This window comes from Ambystoma mexicanum, chromosome 12, assembly GCF_040938575.1.
Source record: "Ambystoma mexicanum isolate Mex_15411 chromosome 12, UKY_AmexF1_1, whole genome shotgun sequence".
Classification (NCBI taxonomy): Eukaryota; Metazoa; Chordata; class Amphibia; order Caudata; family Ambystomatidae; genus Ambystoma; species Ambystoma mexicanum.
Window position 1 is genome coordinate 9128535 of NC_090936.1, and position 16547 is coordinate 9145081.

The 16547-nt window shown below is 47.1% G+C and overlaps 1 protein-coding gene across 2 annotated transcripts in view; it reads right to left on the minus strand.

Annotated features, from left to right (window-relative positions):
- The window catches only part of HGF (hepatocyte growth factor), a 179762-nt gene that overhangs the window by 80240 nt on the left and 82975 nt on the right, over positions 1–16547 (minus strand). Inside the window, exons 5-7 of one of the 2 annotated variants that reach the window (XM_069627802.1) lie at positions 9634–9761; positions 7207–7327; positions 3180–3298 (exon numbers count right to left, since the gene is read on the minus strand). In XM_069627802.1, the coding sequence (XP_069483903.1) occupies positions 3180–3298; positions 7207–7327; positions 9634–9761 (368 nt within the window). Of the gene's footprint in view, positions 1–3179; positions 3299–7206; positions 7328–9633; positions 9777–16547 lie in introns of both variants that reach the window. The other variant, XM_069627801.1, reaches the window with a different exon arrangement.

Sequence of the window (16547 nt, forward strand, 5' to 3'; positions counted from 1 at the left end):
GCAGGCAGCTGCCTTTTCCTTGCTTTCGGGTTCAGAGACCTTCTGGCAGTCCCTGTCCTGGGAGCTTGCTACAGAGCCTGGCAGGGCACACTGTGGGGTGACTGGGTACTGGTTCTGAAGCGGCTGGAGGGTCCGCTGTGTTCTTTCCTCCCTCTGTTCCCTGGGAGAAGTTATGGGGAGAGATCATGCTTCCCTCTTTGGATGGCCTGGCCCTCCTTCACTGGTGGAGGATGTAAGGCAGACTGTGCCTTCAGCCAGGGTCCAAGGATGAGTTGTTCTTCATGCTTCCAGAGAGGTTTTCAGATGATCTGCCTAAAGTGGGACTCCAGCCCTCTTTTAAAACCAAGTGGGCCACAGTGATTGGTGTAGGCTGAGCCCACCTTAGAGAACCAATCCTGGGGTCCCTACCAACAATGTTATGTATGTGTGAAGTCATAACGAGAGTGCTTTGCAACAGGAAAGGGTAAGGGAGTCTTACAGGAAAAAAGGGTGTGCCAGAACCAATATGGTGGAACCCTTCTCTCAACCGACGAATCAGCTCATGGCTCACCCCCCTGTGCTACTAGGTCCCCCGCCCACATTCATGTCTGCTGTGATCAGAGAGTCTCTATGGTTAATGGTTCTACCTGTGTGGTTCCTTTTTAAAGCAACACTTCTCCCTTGAAGAAGCGGAGAAACCATACTCTCTGGCTTCTGCAAACCACATTCGTGTATCCTATGAATGGGGCCCCCCTAGTGGGGGTTGTCTACTGCAAATAGATTCAGAAATGTCAGTTCACTGTCATTTATGCTGAGGGTGGGAGCTGGCTTCAGTTTGACACAGCTGCATATGAAAGGTTTGTGGGGTTTCCCATCTCCTTTATTGTCCTCTGCAGCCAGGCCCCCTGGGGGCCCGTGTGAAGTAGCTTCTATTGGTATGTTACCTTCTGCCACCAGCTGCAGGTCCTAGCAAGAGCAGAGCAGTTCCATGGAACTTTTGCCAGTTAATCAGGCTGTCCATCGCATGGGGAAGACCCTCATGACATCATGCTCTGCTCTGGTCATATTCCAACGAAATATGACAGGGGCGCACTGTTCCTGTAAGCTGTGTCCATTCCAGAGTACACAGGTCTATGCATTTGTTGTGGCGCGAGCATGGGAAAATGTGTGCGGATTAGCCCCACACATTTTCCTGAGGCAGGTCTACCATCATCCATTTACTCAAGAATTTCAAAAAGCCCAGCCGAGCCCATGCCCACCCTGCGGATGGTCAAATTCCTCACAGTTGCCATCAGAATTGCTTTGACCACTGCGTCCGCATTCTGACCCCCCAATGTCTTAACCTTGCAGGGAGTATATGCACACCTGTCGTTTAAGTTGTGCTATTGTCATTTCAAGATGTGTTAGGGCTGCTTTCTCCATGTTTCTAATCTGATCACTGGCCATGCTTACTCTGCCCGCAGCCCAGGGCACAGTATCTACTTACTGGGCGTGTCAGCATGCCATGTACAACGGGCACCAAGGGTACTGTAGCTATGCATGTGCCATGGCCTGGAAGGTCATCTCTCGTCATGTGGAACCCCATGAACAGTGCATGGCAGTGACCGAGTTTTGAGGCCTTGGGGTCCATACATGCTGAATGCGTGATCTTGCACCGCGACAGCAAATTCCCACAAGTGAGCCACTAAGGAAATCTTGATCACCGGATTCCATTTTCTTAAACAGAACATTCCAGTAACCACATGTTACAATGTGACCAATGTACATACCCTCCGATAATCACCTATGCTCACTTTGTTGGGACCCCGACCCATGACGAAATGGGCGGTGATGTTATGAATGTGGAGGCCTTCTCTCTTGAGGAAAGACTGAGCTTGTTCTGTGCCCTCTACATGGGCATTTAAATGGTGCTCCTCCTCCTCCTCCTCCTCCTCCTCCTCCTCCAGCACCTCCTCCTCCTCCTCCTCCTCCTCCAGCGCCTCCTCCTCCTCCTCCTCCAGCACTACCTCCTCCTCCTCCTCCTCCTCCGCGTTGTCCACTAGCACCTCTGCGGTTACCAATTCCTGCTGTACCTAAAGAACCTCCTTTCATCAGCCAAATCCAAAGTCAAGCTACTCGCCCATATTCTGCAGGTACTCGTCTAGTGACTGCCTCTACTGCAACCACCTGCAGATGGAAGCCAAAACCGCCTCCTCCATAAACTCTGTCACTTTCTCAACCACCATGTCGCCCTCCTCAACGTCGTCTCTCCTCCTAAACCATTGTCTCGCACACATCAAGCTTCATCTTAACTGCCCTCTTTTCTGCTGCTGTCCCCTCTACTGGCTGACTCCCTCAAATTCTCACAAAGAGGAGGAGTAGGTTACCTTCTCGTCTGGACTACTCCATACGGGAAGGCCCACATAGCTACCATTTTTGTAGGGCACAGACATGTATGATTAGATAAAGGCATTGAGCTATGGGAAGTGACATTGTGGCAGCCATTTGCATTTTTAATTATTAGTGATTTGTGAAATGCCAAACAATGGGGGGATGGCAAATTCCCAGGCTGTTACTCTGGAAAAACTGCCAAATGGAATTACCACTACTGCATGCAGTAAACATGTAGTACCTGTAGTATTATTAGTATTATGGTATTTATTGAGAGCGGGGGACCAAGCTTCAAGAAGCAACGGAGCGCTGTACAGAGGTAGACAATAGTACAGATGCATAACATAGCACTGTTCAGAGGTAACAGCAGAACAGATATACAGAGGGCCACAGAGAAGGGGTACAGCTGTACCCTTCAAGGGTATATATAATTCAGAGTCTTCCCATTTTGGAGTCACAGTCGACTCCATGAGGAAAGGCCATATTGCAGTATGTGGGATTGCTGCATGTTGTATAATGTCACACGAGGCAGAAGTATTGACTGCTATGCATAAGCAGGAGTTTAGGTGACTGTGTGCTGCAGTATTGCCAAACACTGTATTTTGCACTGTCATTGCCGACCCTGAAATCAGGCCCAATGTGGTGAAAATGATCAGGCCCTCTGCCATTGCCCCATCTACCAGAGAGTGACCTGGTTGCAGCATCTAGGATTTGCATAACAGAGTTTGCCATTACCTGGAGCCAAGGGAAAGGCCTGGTTCCCCAATTGTCGTACAATCAAGGCCAGGCAGAAGGTGAGAAAGCAGCAATAGGTTTCCTAGTCAACTCACCGCAAGGTTTAACCGCACAGAACTCCCATGGGGTATCCGGGTCCAGGGTATAGCACCAAGGCTTGGACTTGCCATCCGGGTTGCGGCAGTAATTATCATCCAGGCCCTTGTTAGGATATCTGCGGATCACAGAAAGAAAACAAAAATGAGTTGTACAAATCATTCAGCAACTGCAGGCTGGCCTTCCCCTGAAAGAGCCCAATTAGGCAAGGATTTCATAAACATTGGCTGCCAGGCCGTGCTCGTTAGCAAACCTCCATGTCCCTAGTCCAGCTGCTCCGGACTAACAACTGATGAAGGACAGATGAATGTGTCCTCTACAGCCTAGGCCCCTCCCCCGGCACAATGCCGCCCAGGTGAGAAACGTTAACCACCGAGGCTACCATTCTGCCCATATGCCAAGCAGGTGCAGCAAATGATCAGCACGATATGAGCGAACGATGGCGAGGATGTTCAGATGGACGATAGAACCATACCCATGCATCCACTAGACATGAAGCACACATGCACACACTAGGTCACTAGACATGAAGCACACATGCACTCCCCACGAGGAAAACACACTAGGTCACTAGACATGAAGCACACATGCACTCCCCACGAGGAAAACACACTAGGTCACTAGACATGAAGCACACATGCACTCCCCACGAGGAAAACACACTAGGTCACTGAAGCACACATGCACTCCCCACGAGGAAAACAGACTAGGTCACTAGACATGAAGCACACATGCACTCCCCACAAGGAAAACACACTAGGTCACTAGACATGAAGCACACATGCACTCCCCACAAGGAAAACACACTAGGTCACTAGACATGAAGCACACATGCACTCCCCACAAAGAAAACACACTAGGTCACTAGACATGAAGCACACATGCACTCCCCACAAGGAAAACACACTAGGTCACTAGACATGAAGCACACATGCACTCCCCACAAGGAAAACACACTAGGTCACTAGACATGAAGCACACATGCACTCCCCACAAGGAAAACACACTAGGTCACTAGACATGAAGCACACATGCACTCCCCACGAGGAAAACACACTAGGTCACTGAAGCACACATGCACTCCCCACGAGGAAAACACACTAGGTCACTAGACATGAAGCACACATGCACTCCCCACAAAGAAAACACACTAGGTCACTAGACATGAAGCACACATGCACTCCCCACAAGGAAAACACACTAGGTCACTAGACATGAAGCACACATGCACTCCCCACAAGGAAAACACACTAAGTCACTAGACATGAAGCACACATGCACTCCCCACAAGGAAAACACACTAGGTCACTAGACATGAAGCACACATGCACTCCCCACAAGGAAAACACACTAGGTCACTAGACATGAAGCACACATGCACTCCCCACGAGGAAAACACACTAGGTCACTGAAGCACACATGCACTCCCCACGAGGAAAACACACTAGGTCACTAGACATGAAGCACACATGCACTCCCCACAAAGAAAACACACTAGGTCACTAGACATGAAGCACACATGCACTCCCCACAAGGAAAACACACTAGGTCACTAGACATGAAGCACACATGCACTCCCCACAAGGAAAACACACTAGGTCACTAGACATGAAGCACACATGCACTCCCCACAAGGAAAACACACTAGGTCACTAGACATGAAGCACACATGCACTCCCCACGAGGAAAACACACTAGGTCACTAGACATGAAGCACACATGCACTCCCCACGAGGAAAACACACTAGGTCACTAGACATGAAGCACACATGCACTCCCCACGAGGAAAACACACTAGGTCACTGAAGCACACATGCACTCCCCACGAGGAAAACACACTAGGTCAACTATGCATTTATGTACAAAGAATATCGCTTGCAACCACCTAGACATGAAGAGTATTAACATAAACCATGTGTACGCCGGATGCAGCATGAACTGCACAAGTATACAGCTCACTAACCTAGAAATGCAACAGTAATGGGTAGCCATATTTTCCAAAATGGAAGCCACAGCACGCAGTTAAGTAAATGAAAGACCTCGAGACTGCACAAAAACTCAAGCTACTGAATTTACAAACAGTAGCTTTGCAACCCAAGGCAAGGTTACCGAGAAATTAAGGAGAGTCCGGATGTCTTGAAGAGAACGAACATGTAGGGGTGGGAAAGGGTGTCAAAATAAAAGAAAAGTTGACTTTTTGGTGGTCGCAGTTGTGGTAATCACATAAATTAACATGTCTTCCTGCTATGGGTGGATCCATCAGCTCTGGGCAAAGATAGGCCTTGCTTCTCATGCATATCCCCAAACATGAGGCGCCTCACCAGGTTAACTACAAAGAAGTCACTCCGGCTCGTGGCCTGGGCAGAAGGGATACTATCTTTTTTAATTGAGAGGAAAGCAGTCCGCCCACCTCTCTACCCCACCCCCATTCTGGATCATATGTTGACGACCTGTCAGTTGCCCAAGGTTGGCGTGTAGACTGCTCACCAATCAGGAGCCTTGATATTGAACTTCCCAGTACATTCCGTGCCAGACAACTATGTATTGTAGAGATGGCATATATTCACCATTATCCATTTAGCGGTCGTCTCAGGTGGAGCCATCAGGTATGTAATATCCAATTAGAAGACTAACCCCTGTATAGTGTGTATATAGTCCATTCCCCAACCTATCCCCGTGTTCCGTCGATGTCGTCATTATGCAGTGTTTTTGTTCAGGAGCTCTTCATACAAAACGTTGTATTTTAGAGTCGCAAGATCCCATGCGTGGATGCTGTCCCGGCTTTATGATTTACTGTTAATGAAGCAGGTTTTTTCTTGCACGGTGACTATTTCTGTTATGGGGTGCAGGATTTCCCGGGCTCTCGCTTCTGCTTAAACAGGGGTTTTCCAGACCAGGGGTCTGCAACTTGGGGCTCCCACTAGCCCCAGCCGGCCTAGACAATGGAGAGGGATTGAGGTACACAGCAAAGTGTTGCTCTTTTGAACCTGGAAAAATGTAAATCCAGTTACCTTTCCTTTTATATCAAAATGGCATTGGTCGGGGTCTTCAAAGCATGCAAGTGTCATCGCATATGTCGCTTGCAAAGCTTCTGTTGTGTTTTGGCCTTTTTACGTATTGCGCACAAGAACCTCAAAGTACGTGGTGCAAATTCTTTTCATGAAAGCAGCAGTGCAGTTTTGCTTCAGTTTCATCTTTGAAAGAGGTGTGTCCGCGTCTTTTCCATCACGCCTTGCCATCTGCGCCACCCCCCTCGGCCCCTGCCAATGGGCAGGCATTGCTGAAGCACAAGGCTCTTCGAGCCATATGAAATAACCTTTCACCTGGAGTACAGTGACTACTGATGCACCGAAGGAGGGCGATTGCACAAAAGAATTCCCCTTCTCCTGTGCCCCCCCGCCCCCTACCATAAGTAGGCAACATTACTAAAGAACACCTTTACTGAACTGAAAACATCGGGTTTCTCACTGAGCAATTCTTTGGAAAATATGGAATGAACTATTTGACTAATAATGTTTAGGCAATAATAGAATAAGGGACTGTTGCTAGCCAGCCACAGGTCTGGCTGGAAACCTAGCAGTACCCATATGGGGGGGTTACAGGCAAACTCTGCAAGTGGGTTGGGGGGCTCCCTCTGTGGTGGACACGGTCGATTCAACCTCCAAACTATACAGATATAGGTTTTTGAATGTGTGGATATTTTTATATTGCTTTTCGAGTTGTTGAACTTTTAATTTTAAATAATATGTGCAAAGGATAACACACTATGGTTTCACCTGCCAGCGCGCCAATCCACAGCCCCCTCTTGCAGTGTGATCGCTTCAGATATGATCAGCTGTCAAGTGAATTGTATAATGTCCATTTCCTGGGTGCAAATATTTACTAGGAGTTGCAACCTTGCCAAGTACATTGAACGGCCCCCCTGCTATGGGTAGTAGGCTTGAATCTACTGTCCAAGGTAAGTGGGGTCTCAAAAAGCTTATTTTGCAGGAAGGACTCGAAGAAAAGGTCATGTCAGATGAGTACCTCCACGGCCGATACTTGTGCTTGTGTGGCCTCTGAAGGTCCCACCGCTGGCACTCCTTGCCCGACTCCGTGTAGTCCATCGGCCCCCTGTAGCTTTCTCCATTGCAGGTCACGCATTCCACTAGAGGGAAACACAAGTGCAGGGTGTCATATGATGGACTGTAGTAAACACACAGTGACAGTGTCACACAAATCGTCTCCCTCCAGTCACCAATCATGATCATACCCACCCGGCATGAGGTGGTGTTCTGGCGCCTTTTCATTAAGTTGCATCGTCCCTTATCCGTTTGCCTTTTCTATGCTTGACGCAAAGCTTTTTCCAAATTACCCTTTCTTTAGGTTTGCCTCTCAAATCTGTGATGCCCTCAAACGTACCCCCGTGCACCCTACACTAGAGTTGGACCACTTCAGGGACCCTTCATGCTGCTTTCATGCATGGTGTCCCGATACCCACCTACGCCGTCACCTTCTGTCCATCACCGTGTCTGTCGTACCTTTAGCGCACGTATATTTTTGGGGCCCTAACTGGGTCGCCCCCTCCATGAAGGGACCCCCCTCAACACTTTCACTTAACAGAACACTCCGCACATTCACGTGTGAAGGCACCGCTATATTGGCCTCGTTCATAGGTTCTACGTAATGAATCCCAGAACATGAATCCATTCTCCAGGGATTCATGTATGCATCGTCCGAGGAGTCTGGGAATACAGGAGCTCACTGGGAGGGTCTTCTCCGTGCGGTAGCAGAACGCCCAATCTTTAGCAAGAGCTCCATCCCACCCAGTCTTCTACACTTGAGTGGGAGCAACATGGGTAATTTAATAAAATCTTGCTCTTTACTCCCCCGCCTCCCCCACTTGAGTGTGAACGCTTGTAAGCAAGGACAATGCGCCTCATTACAGAGACCCATATAAAGCGGCTTGGACCCTCACCTGAAGTAACAATAGAGCAGCTGATGTGGAGCCAAACAGCTGGGGTACAGATGAGCAAGTGCCAACATCATCGTGGAGAACCAGTGCTGCCTGGAGGAGGGACCACAGAGTACATGGTGGGAGCAGCCCACAGAACGTCACAGAACCCAGCGACAACGACCAAATTGCGCCCCCCCCTGTCCCCTGCGTCCACAGATGTGCCGACAGAACCAGCGGAAGTGACACTGGTGAACCCATTGGAAGGCTGGTTCTCACCAGCAACAAAGAAAATGCCAGTGAGCCCACGAGAAAGATGCCAGTGGTGCAAATAAGAAGGTACCGGTGAACCCATGAGAAGGTCGCCACCGGAGGAAAGCAGAACAAGCAGCAGTGAGCAAGCGAGAAGACTGCCGCCGGTGAGCACCTGAAGGCGGCCCGACGCGTGGGAGTCGGCCACCACCGGTGCCAGCGACCCTCCCTGGATACAGGACTGTGGATTAACAGGAACGCAGTTTGTGTCTGAGAAAGGGAGGTGGGCTTTACGGCACTGCAACAAAGGCACAGGAAGTACCAGAGCCACTAATATCCGAGTAGTATGGCCATTTTAGATAGATGAGGATTCGGACTGAGGAGAGACTTTTCATGCTGACTAAGCATCCTCATGAGCGCATTAAGCTGTCATTTGCAGACAGTGCACCTCTTCGTAGCAATAGCGAATGCTACGGATGTTTTTTCCCCCCATTCATGCCGATAACAATTTTCTTTTCCTACTATGTCCAGTGGTGCAATTCCGAATTCTGGCACACCAGAGGAGACATGATTTCGGCAAGGTTTTCCTTATGAATTGCCTTGGTCTAGGCAAGCCATGGTAAAGGATGTTTCTCACCCGTCCCTTAAGTTACTGTTGGAGGACACAACCCTCTGGCTCCCTACAATGATTATAAGAATGGCAAGTCCTACCAAAGACACTCTTATCCCCACATCATTGTTGCACATGTTTCATCTAAGGAGAGAAACGTCTAGAATGTTGCAGTTTAACATTTATATAGGTTTCAACTTAGTGAGAGATCAAATAGCTAAACTGAATCTAGACTCTGGGTCTACGCTTTCTTTGGCTTTTGCCCAACTCCTGCAAGTGAGTTACATGGGAGGAACCGATGTCAGACAGAGAACCCTTGCCTATTCCCTGTACATGCAACTTAAATCCAAGGGCGCTCCCACCGTAACGCTCGCAATGACATGTTTCTATGCACGCACGCACGCACGCACGCACACACGCACACACGCACGGCTTTACTATTGAATGATCACATTCTGTAATAAATTGTAAAAAAATAAAGTACTAATATTGCCCGAATGAATTACCATTTAAACATTTTTTAACAAAAAGGCAAATGATTCAGAAGACATCATAACTTGTTGATTTAAAAGTATTTAAATGATTTCACAACAAACGTAGGCAATTGGCTTTCGTCGTGGACTACCTTTAGCACGTGCATGAGTGAAGTAAAAGGTACCTGCGGCACACAGTGGAATGTCACAAGACTCGTGACGCACCTCTGGACTTTTGGTGAAACACCAGGGTCCGCCTTCTTCTCCGCGCGGGTTCCGGCAGTAGTTTTCCCTCAGGTCTTTACCTCGGTAACTCGAAGGCAAAAAGCTGGTTTTAAAATGACAATCAGCACAGCATAAGAGCAGAGACGAGACTGCATTGCTTTGAGTCGATGCATGTTTCAAAGCGCCTTCTAGCCCCACCCAATTCCATTTCTAAATACTGACATGTATCATTTTCTTATAAAGGAAGTGCTCATCTAAAATAAAAACTGGTTGCTTCATGTTCTGTCCTCCAGCCCCCGAGCTCTCCGTGGTCCCGTCCATTAAAAATGTTTATATCTTGGCAAGAGAATTAACTTCTAGAAACTTCTGCCAAAAACATCTGCCGCCTTAGAGCTGCCATTACGCACTGCCAAATTTCCGCTCAACGCCAACTCTATCCCTATTGAAAAAGGCAACCTTAATAAGGCAGGCGGCATATTAAAAGGCTAGATGCCAATCTCTGTGAATGCCCCACTTTGCCTGCTGGTGCCTGCCAGGTGCCATCATGTCTGTTTAGTAGCTGCGACTTGGTTATACGCTGCCTTTCTCGGACCAAAATAAACACATATAGATTGACTCATTAGGTTGTGTAAGAAGAGAAGGCGTATGGAGTTGCTTGCAACACTCCAGAATAATGGCTGATAGCGGCCTGGGCTCGCTCTGATGCTGATCAGCAGAATTGACCATGGACCCCATCTCCGTCCAGTCAACTCGACTCACCCCAGAAAGTAGCAAAGTGCAGCCCTGTCACAGAACAGTTACTGTGGTCATCAGACAGGCACTGCACCATATAGGATAGAATGAGACAATTAGGAGATGTGCTTCTGCAGGGCATGCATCGTGTCGATGCCAAGGAAGCAGAGCCGGCGCATGCCGTCCACGTCTGATGTGGACATTTTATGTAGGTCAAGGACACGCCAGACTTATAATGTTAGAGGTCAATGTGCATTGTACTAGTAAATGTACCTATTCAAAAGTCTATTGCGATGTAGCTAGCAACGGTCGACTGCATGTCCAAGTAGTTGGAAATATGACTGCATTCATCAAGAGGCTATTGCAATCCCCAGATGAAGCCATGTCAACAAGATGTTTCAAAATTCAAAAGCAAACAATATATATATATATATTATACATTCCTTTTGCGTCTCAGGCAATATTCTAAAATTGACAATTTAGGATCTGGTTAATTTACTTCTAAAGCAACGCAGATGCTTTGGCAGAAAAACTTCCATTAAAATCTCCCGCAAGCACGTGCCGGGCTCCCGATTGCTTGATGTGCTATTGAGCTGCTATTGTCTTTCACTGTAACTGAAAATTGATAGATTCTTATCTCATGCATGAAAAGTGCCGCGTGATGTGCGTTTAGTGCTTAATACTTTGGAACGAAAGGCTGCTCAGCACCATGGGTGGGCATGAACGACGTTACAGAGGACCCTCGAGCGAACACAAGCGCCCCGAGTGCCACCTATGGGCGGCATGTTGGGTACATAGAGACGGGTACTGAAGCCCAATGTGGAGCTAGAGAATTGGCATCATGGAAAGCAGATGCCTGTGCTTCAGCAGCAGACCATTTGCTGCCAGAGAGGCTCATTTCCTCACGCCACTCCACTGCACTATAACAAAAACCTTTAATGTCCGACAGACCTGATTATAATCGATCAACCTCATTTCTCAACTCATGATCATAAAAAGGGTTTGCTTTTCTTCTGAATTAAAAGTATTTCTGAGGCAACAGTGACTATTTCTAATAATAGAATGTTAAGAATATGAACTTGAAAACATGGGCCTATAACATGTGGTTTCACTGCATCCAGGGAGCAAGGACTATGTCCCCATTAGAACCCCAGTAATTGCTAGAGACAACCAGCCACCCATGATTTCAGAGAACCCAAAGGAAATCTTCTCCCACTAAATACAAAACACTTGGATACAGTATGGATGCCTACGTGGCGGAACGCAACTCCTCCGACACATCGAAAACAGATTAAATCAGAACATTTGTGCTTGTGGAGAGCGTAGTCTAAGCCAGGCATCTGCATCCTTGCGCTCTGCAGATCTTTCACACTACAACTCCCATCAGCCCGATCCAACATTGTCAATCGTGAGCAATCACGGGGGTCGTAGTCCAAAACATCTGGAGAGAGCCACACGTCGCAAACATGACAAAATGGGCAGTCCTTTTTTTTTTTTTTAACTAATTGTGATTATGTCTCTGCATCTTCCAGGTGGAAGCAAGTCAGCAATTTCCAGATTGATTTTCATCACTACCTTCCTGCACCCTCCATTTTGTAATCACTCTTCACTATCACATAGTGGTGCCTATCTTAAACGTGGCTGCCCTTTACGTTTCTCCCTGCCTGCACACCCAATCCACAAATGTATCCCTTCCCTTGCGCAATATCACAACTCCCAAAAATCACATTCATAACAACCCAGCCTCTTAAAAGGGTACAATGGAAACCCTGGATCCTAGTGCGATAGGGTGATGTGCAGAAAGTCCTCAAAGCACTCCCTGACCTCTGCCCTGGACATCGCACCAGGTATGCACGTGCGAGTGAGTCCTTTTCCAGGCTAAAGAGGACCTAGTATGGGGTTACCCTGTGAAGTGGTTATTCTCGTTGAGCCACTTAAAAAAATATTTTATTTATTTATTTAAACAAGCATTGAATACACTGAACCCACTCCCAAGCTAGGGAATCTCCGTTTTCCGCCAGCTCATAACCTAAAAATATTATCCATTATTTCGCTTGGCTTTTTTAATTTTCACTTTAAATGTTTTACATCTGTTTTTCATTGTATGTGTGTGGTTTGGGTGTTATTCTGTGTCCTTTTCAGGTGGTCTCATGTTCAGATGTGTCTACATTTACCTTAATGAGACATGCACCTCCCTGCTGATGGCGAGTGTTTATCATGAAGGTCCAAGAGTCACTCATTTCAAGAACTGGGAGAAGGTTTAATCAGAGAGTCGTAAAGCCGGGCGCACATCTTTTTCAACTAACTAATGGGTGTACACGGTTCAAAACTCTGTCGGACAAACTCAAGGCATCAAGGTTCCATTGACCATGCATGAATGGATGCGCTCCAGTCCCAGGCCATTGGCTTTGCTTATCATTTCTGGAGGAAACCGCCTGGATTTTCTAATCCCTTTGCAGATGTACCAACAGGCTCCATACGATCCATTCCAGTTTGGACCAGTTCTGAATAGGCTACAGTAGCCACTTTTACCGAGCCATGGTGTATCATGGTTGTATCTAGGCTCGTTATTAACCACCTCCAACGGGCTACCTTCCATGACGTATGAGCGACGTCACTCCTAGTTCTACTCCAAGTGCTGCAACACAGACAGTGTGGGGGAGTCCGAGAGATGATCTTAGAGGGTGACCCTCAAGTTTGTACAACCATTTGACAACTCGTGCAGGCAGCTTTTCGAATCTATACACGGTACAAGGTGTAACCGATCTACTACATAATTGTAGCCTGTTTAACACGAAAAACTCTCGTACATTTTGTTATCTCGGTCGTAAACATCTTCCCATGGTAGCCCCCATGGAGAGTTCTTCGTGTTAAACAGGCTAAAATCCATCTTTCAATAGGAAGAGGTAATGCCACGCTTATGACGTCGTAGCTCATTTTTATACTTGGTGCATTGCAAGGGAATGGAAGATTGTTCGTTGCTGGTGTGTAAGTTCTACGGGGCTTAATCGGACCAACACGCCTACGAAGCGCAGTTTTTTCTTGGTCTAGATTGGCATCAAATATTGGAGATGTTCACCATTTCCGCTGTGACTGGGGACATATCACTTCCGATAAGTCACTTAAATCACCCTTACACCCACCTAAGAGAAGCTCGGGCGAACAACCACACAGTACCAATAAAGCATTAACCCTTTCTAGATCACATTCCAACCATGGTATTCTATCACCGGCTGTTGAAAAGGCTATACCGTGTTAAAATTGCAGCAAAAATGCTGTGGTTTGAACCGTTAAAGGCGTACCCTATTACACCATTTAAGGGGAGCAGGGGTTGCGGGGGTGTCCCTGAATCCTTTACATGGATAGCGGTGGCAAAACCACAGCCTTTTTGCCGTGATATTTTACGTCCACAGCCATTTTTGCCACGATTTTAACACGTGGAACCCCGGAAAGTGGATTCCTTTAGCTGAAAAGTGGCAACCAAAAACGAGTGGTTACTAAGTGCTGTCTTTTTAATCTCAAAGGTTGTAAACTGCTTCCATATTTTATGGGCAACAAAAATGCTATCTAAGCAAGAAGACTTCTCTCCCCTTTGCCTGGTACCAATTCCAACCAACACATCCCTCCGAGCAGGCGTAAGCCAGTTTCCAAATGGTGTTCCAGCAATAATGTAGACCATTCCCTGCCTTTATTTAACAGGTTAGTGTTCGACTATTTTGCGTAGGATGTGTCTAATTGTTATAATGCTTCTGCCACTCTCTAATGACCACTCATCTAATGCTGAAATACAATGTGGATTGCAATCACCTCCAACCAAGACCTCTCCACCCAGATGGGATATTTTCCAATTCTCCATTATGTGTTTAAGCCTGCATCTCAATTTCCGATCTTGGGCACCATCCAGGGGCGGTGGGGGGGGGCGCATATTCATTCAAAATTAACACGCAACCAATTTCCTTCGAAGGAGTGATTATCTCAGTGCCCACACAGTAATGACAATGACCTCCCATATCTAGGAGTAGAACGGCAAAAGTACTCCCAATGTCGATACATAACCCCCCCCCCTGGGCCTCCCCACCAGAACTTTAACAGCAGGCGTCGAAAATATTTTCTAACCATCCATTACTGTGCCACGTCTCCTGTGATATAAAACACTCGCCGAGCGGAGTGCATTTAATCCTCTATATGAGGGTTAAAAGAGTTAAAGCCTTGTGTGTTCCAGTAGAGGACTGACCATTGAGAGGAGTCTCCGGCTTACCAATACCTAGAGGGACCACCCAATGATAGCCATCCTGGATCCATTTGAGCCATGGATAATTGACTGGACGTTTGCTTATTAGAATCATTCTACTCTGCAGATCTCGTTCCTCGTTAGCGGATGTTTTGCCCATCATGGTGTAAAGAGGGGTAAAAGTACCACCAATGGGTATTTCCGATGGAACTTCGTGTTCTGCACAACAAGTGCTCCAAGACATTCACTGCAATCCGAGGTGTTCAATTCCTCCATCTAAATACTGTGGCTGTGTGTACTGATATGCTGAGGTTCTGTATTGACAGGTACTTGGCGGATACTGGGCGCAGTCGTCTGTTGCAAGGAAGTGCAGATCTGGGATTAACGCCAAGGTCTACGTGTCTGACACAATTCAGTCGACGTTGCAGCTATAGAGCACCTCTCTCCTGAAGTATCGTGAGATAGCTGGCACCACATTTTTCTAACCAACATACTGGTTATCTTTACCAGTTAGAACAGTAGTTATTTGGGCTTCTGTCACCTGCCACCACTTGTCCAGCCTTCCTGCCTGCAGGGCCACTGCTTTCGTGACTTTAGGGACACGTGGTGTACCCGGAGTTTCAATTGGTGGTCCGACCTTGCACCCAATGGACACTTAAGAAATACTCGTGGCACTACTTTCCTGCCTGCCACAGTTCTTTAAAGTGGCTGCCTTTCCTTGGTTTTGTTGTTCGCTTTCCTTTTCGTTTAGTGGTTTTAAGGGGCGTTATATGGTCCGGGCCCCTACCAGTTAATACGGCAGTAGCATCTTTCTGTCGCCACAATGCGACTGAAGGTGGAGTGTTATCCATGCTAGGGTTTCTCAAGAAGAGGTCTTCCTCAACCATAATCCGTGAACTTTCCAGCAGTCAGCTCTATTGGTAGATCTACCACCTTGGCAAGTATGTTTTCAATGGCCCTTTGTTCATTGGCCAGAGTGGCACACGTGCCAAAAATAGCGTCCACTGTGGCCGCAATTGCATTAAGGCTGGGAACACGAGTCCTGTCCCTCCGTGCTATTATGCATAAGACTCTCACTGGAGTCTGACCTCATTTATTCTGCCAGCAATTGCAACCAAATCAGGACTAGCGGATAGATTGGTACCAGGCAACGTCACTGGAAGTGCCGCAGGCAACCGCTGTCCCCCCACCCGAGAGATATTCTCTGCAGATTTAGACAGAGGTTTAAAAGGGAGTCGCCATTGGTAATCGTGTCGCTTGACATCGGGGAACTTGCCGCAATGGGTACAATACTTCAGGGTGCAGGCCATAGGTCCATAATCAGTTGGGTTGGAGGGAAAAATTGAGTGATTTTCCCATTCATCAAACTTCGGGATGCAGAGCAGATTTCGTGAGCAATAGGATTCATTGTTGCTAGGTGGTGGTCCTGGGCGAAACCACATTTAGCATCCATTCAAAAAAGAAAAATACACAGGCCAATCTTCAAACAGCAGGGCAACACAAACCATGTATGGCAAAAAGATCCTTTGCGCTCTGCGATTACCTCTCAACTGCATGTTCTACATAATAAAACACATTTTATCCTGCCTTCTTACAGAAACACACAACGTGGCTATTTACAAAACCAAGGATTTGATGGTGCAGGGGAAAACTCATTGAAATGAAAACACACAAAATTAGCAACAACAAAAATCTGGACTTCAAATGTTTGATACTATGAAGACACCGGCCAACTAATTTAAAAGTTGACTTTCCTAGCATTTCTATTGGCAAACTCCTTTATGACATCAGAAAAATGTACTGCCTGAGCAATGTCATTTTCCATGGAGAGCATTGCCAAAGCGACAAGCCTCGCTTTGCTCGTGCTTGAGCAGAGATGTGTTTTAATTAATTTCATTTTGGAGAAACTCC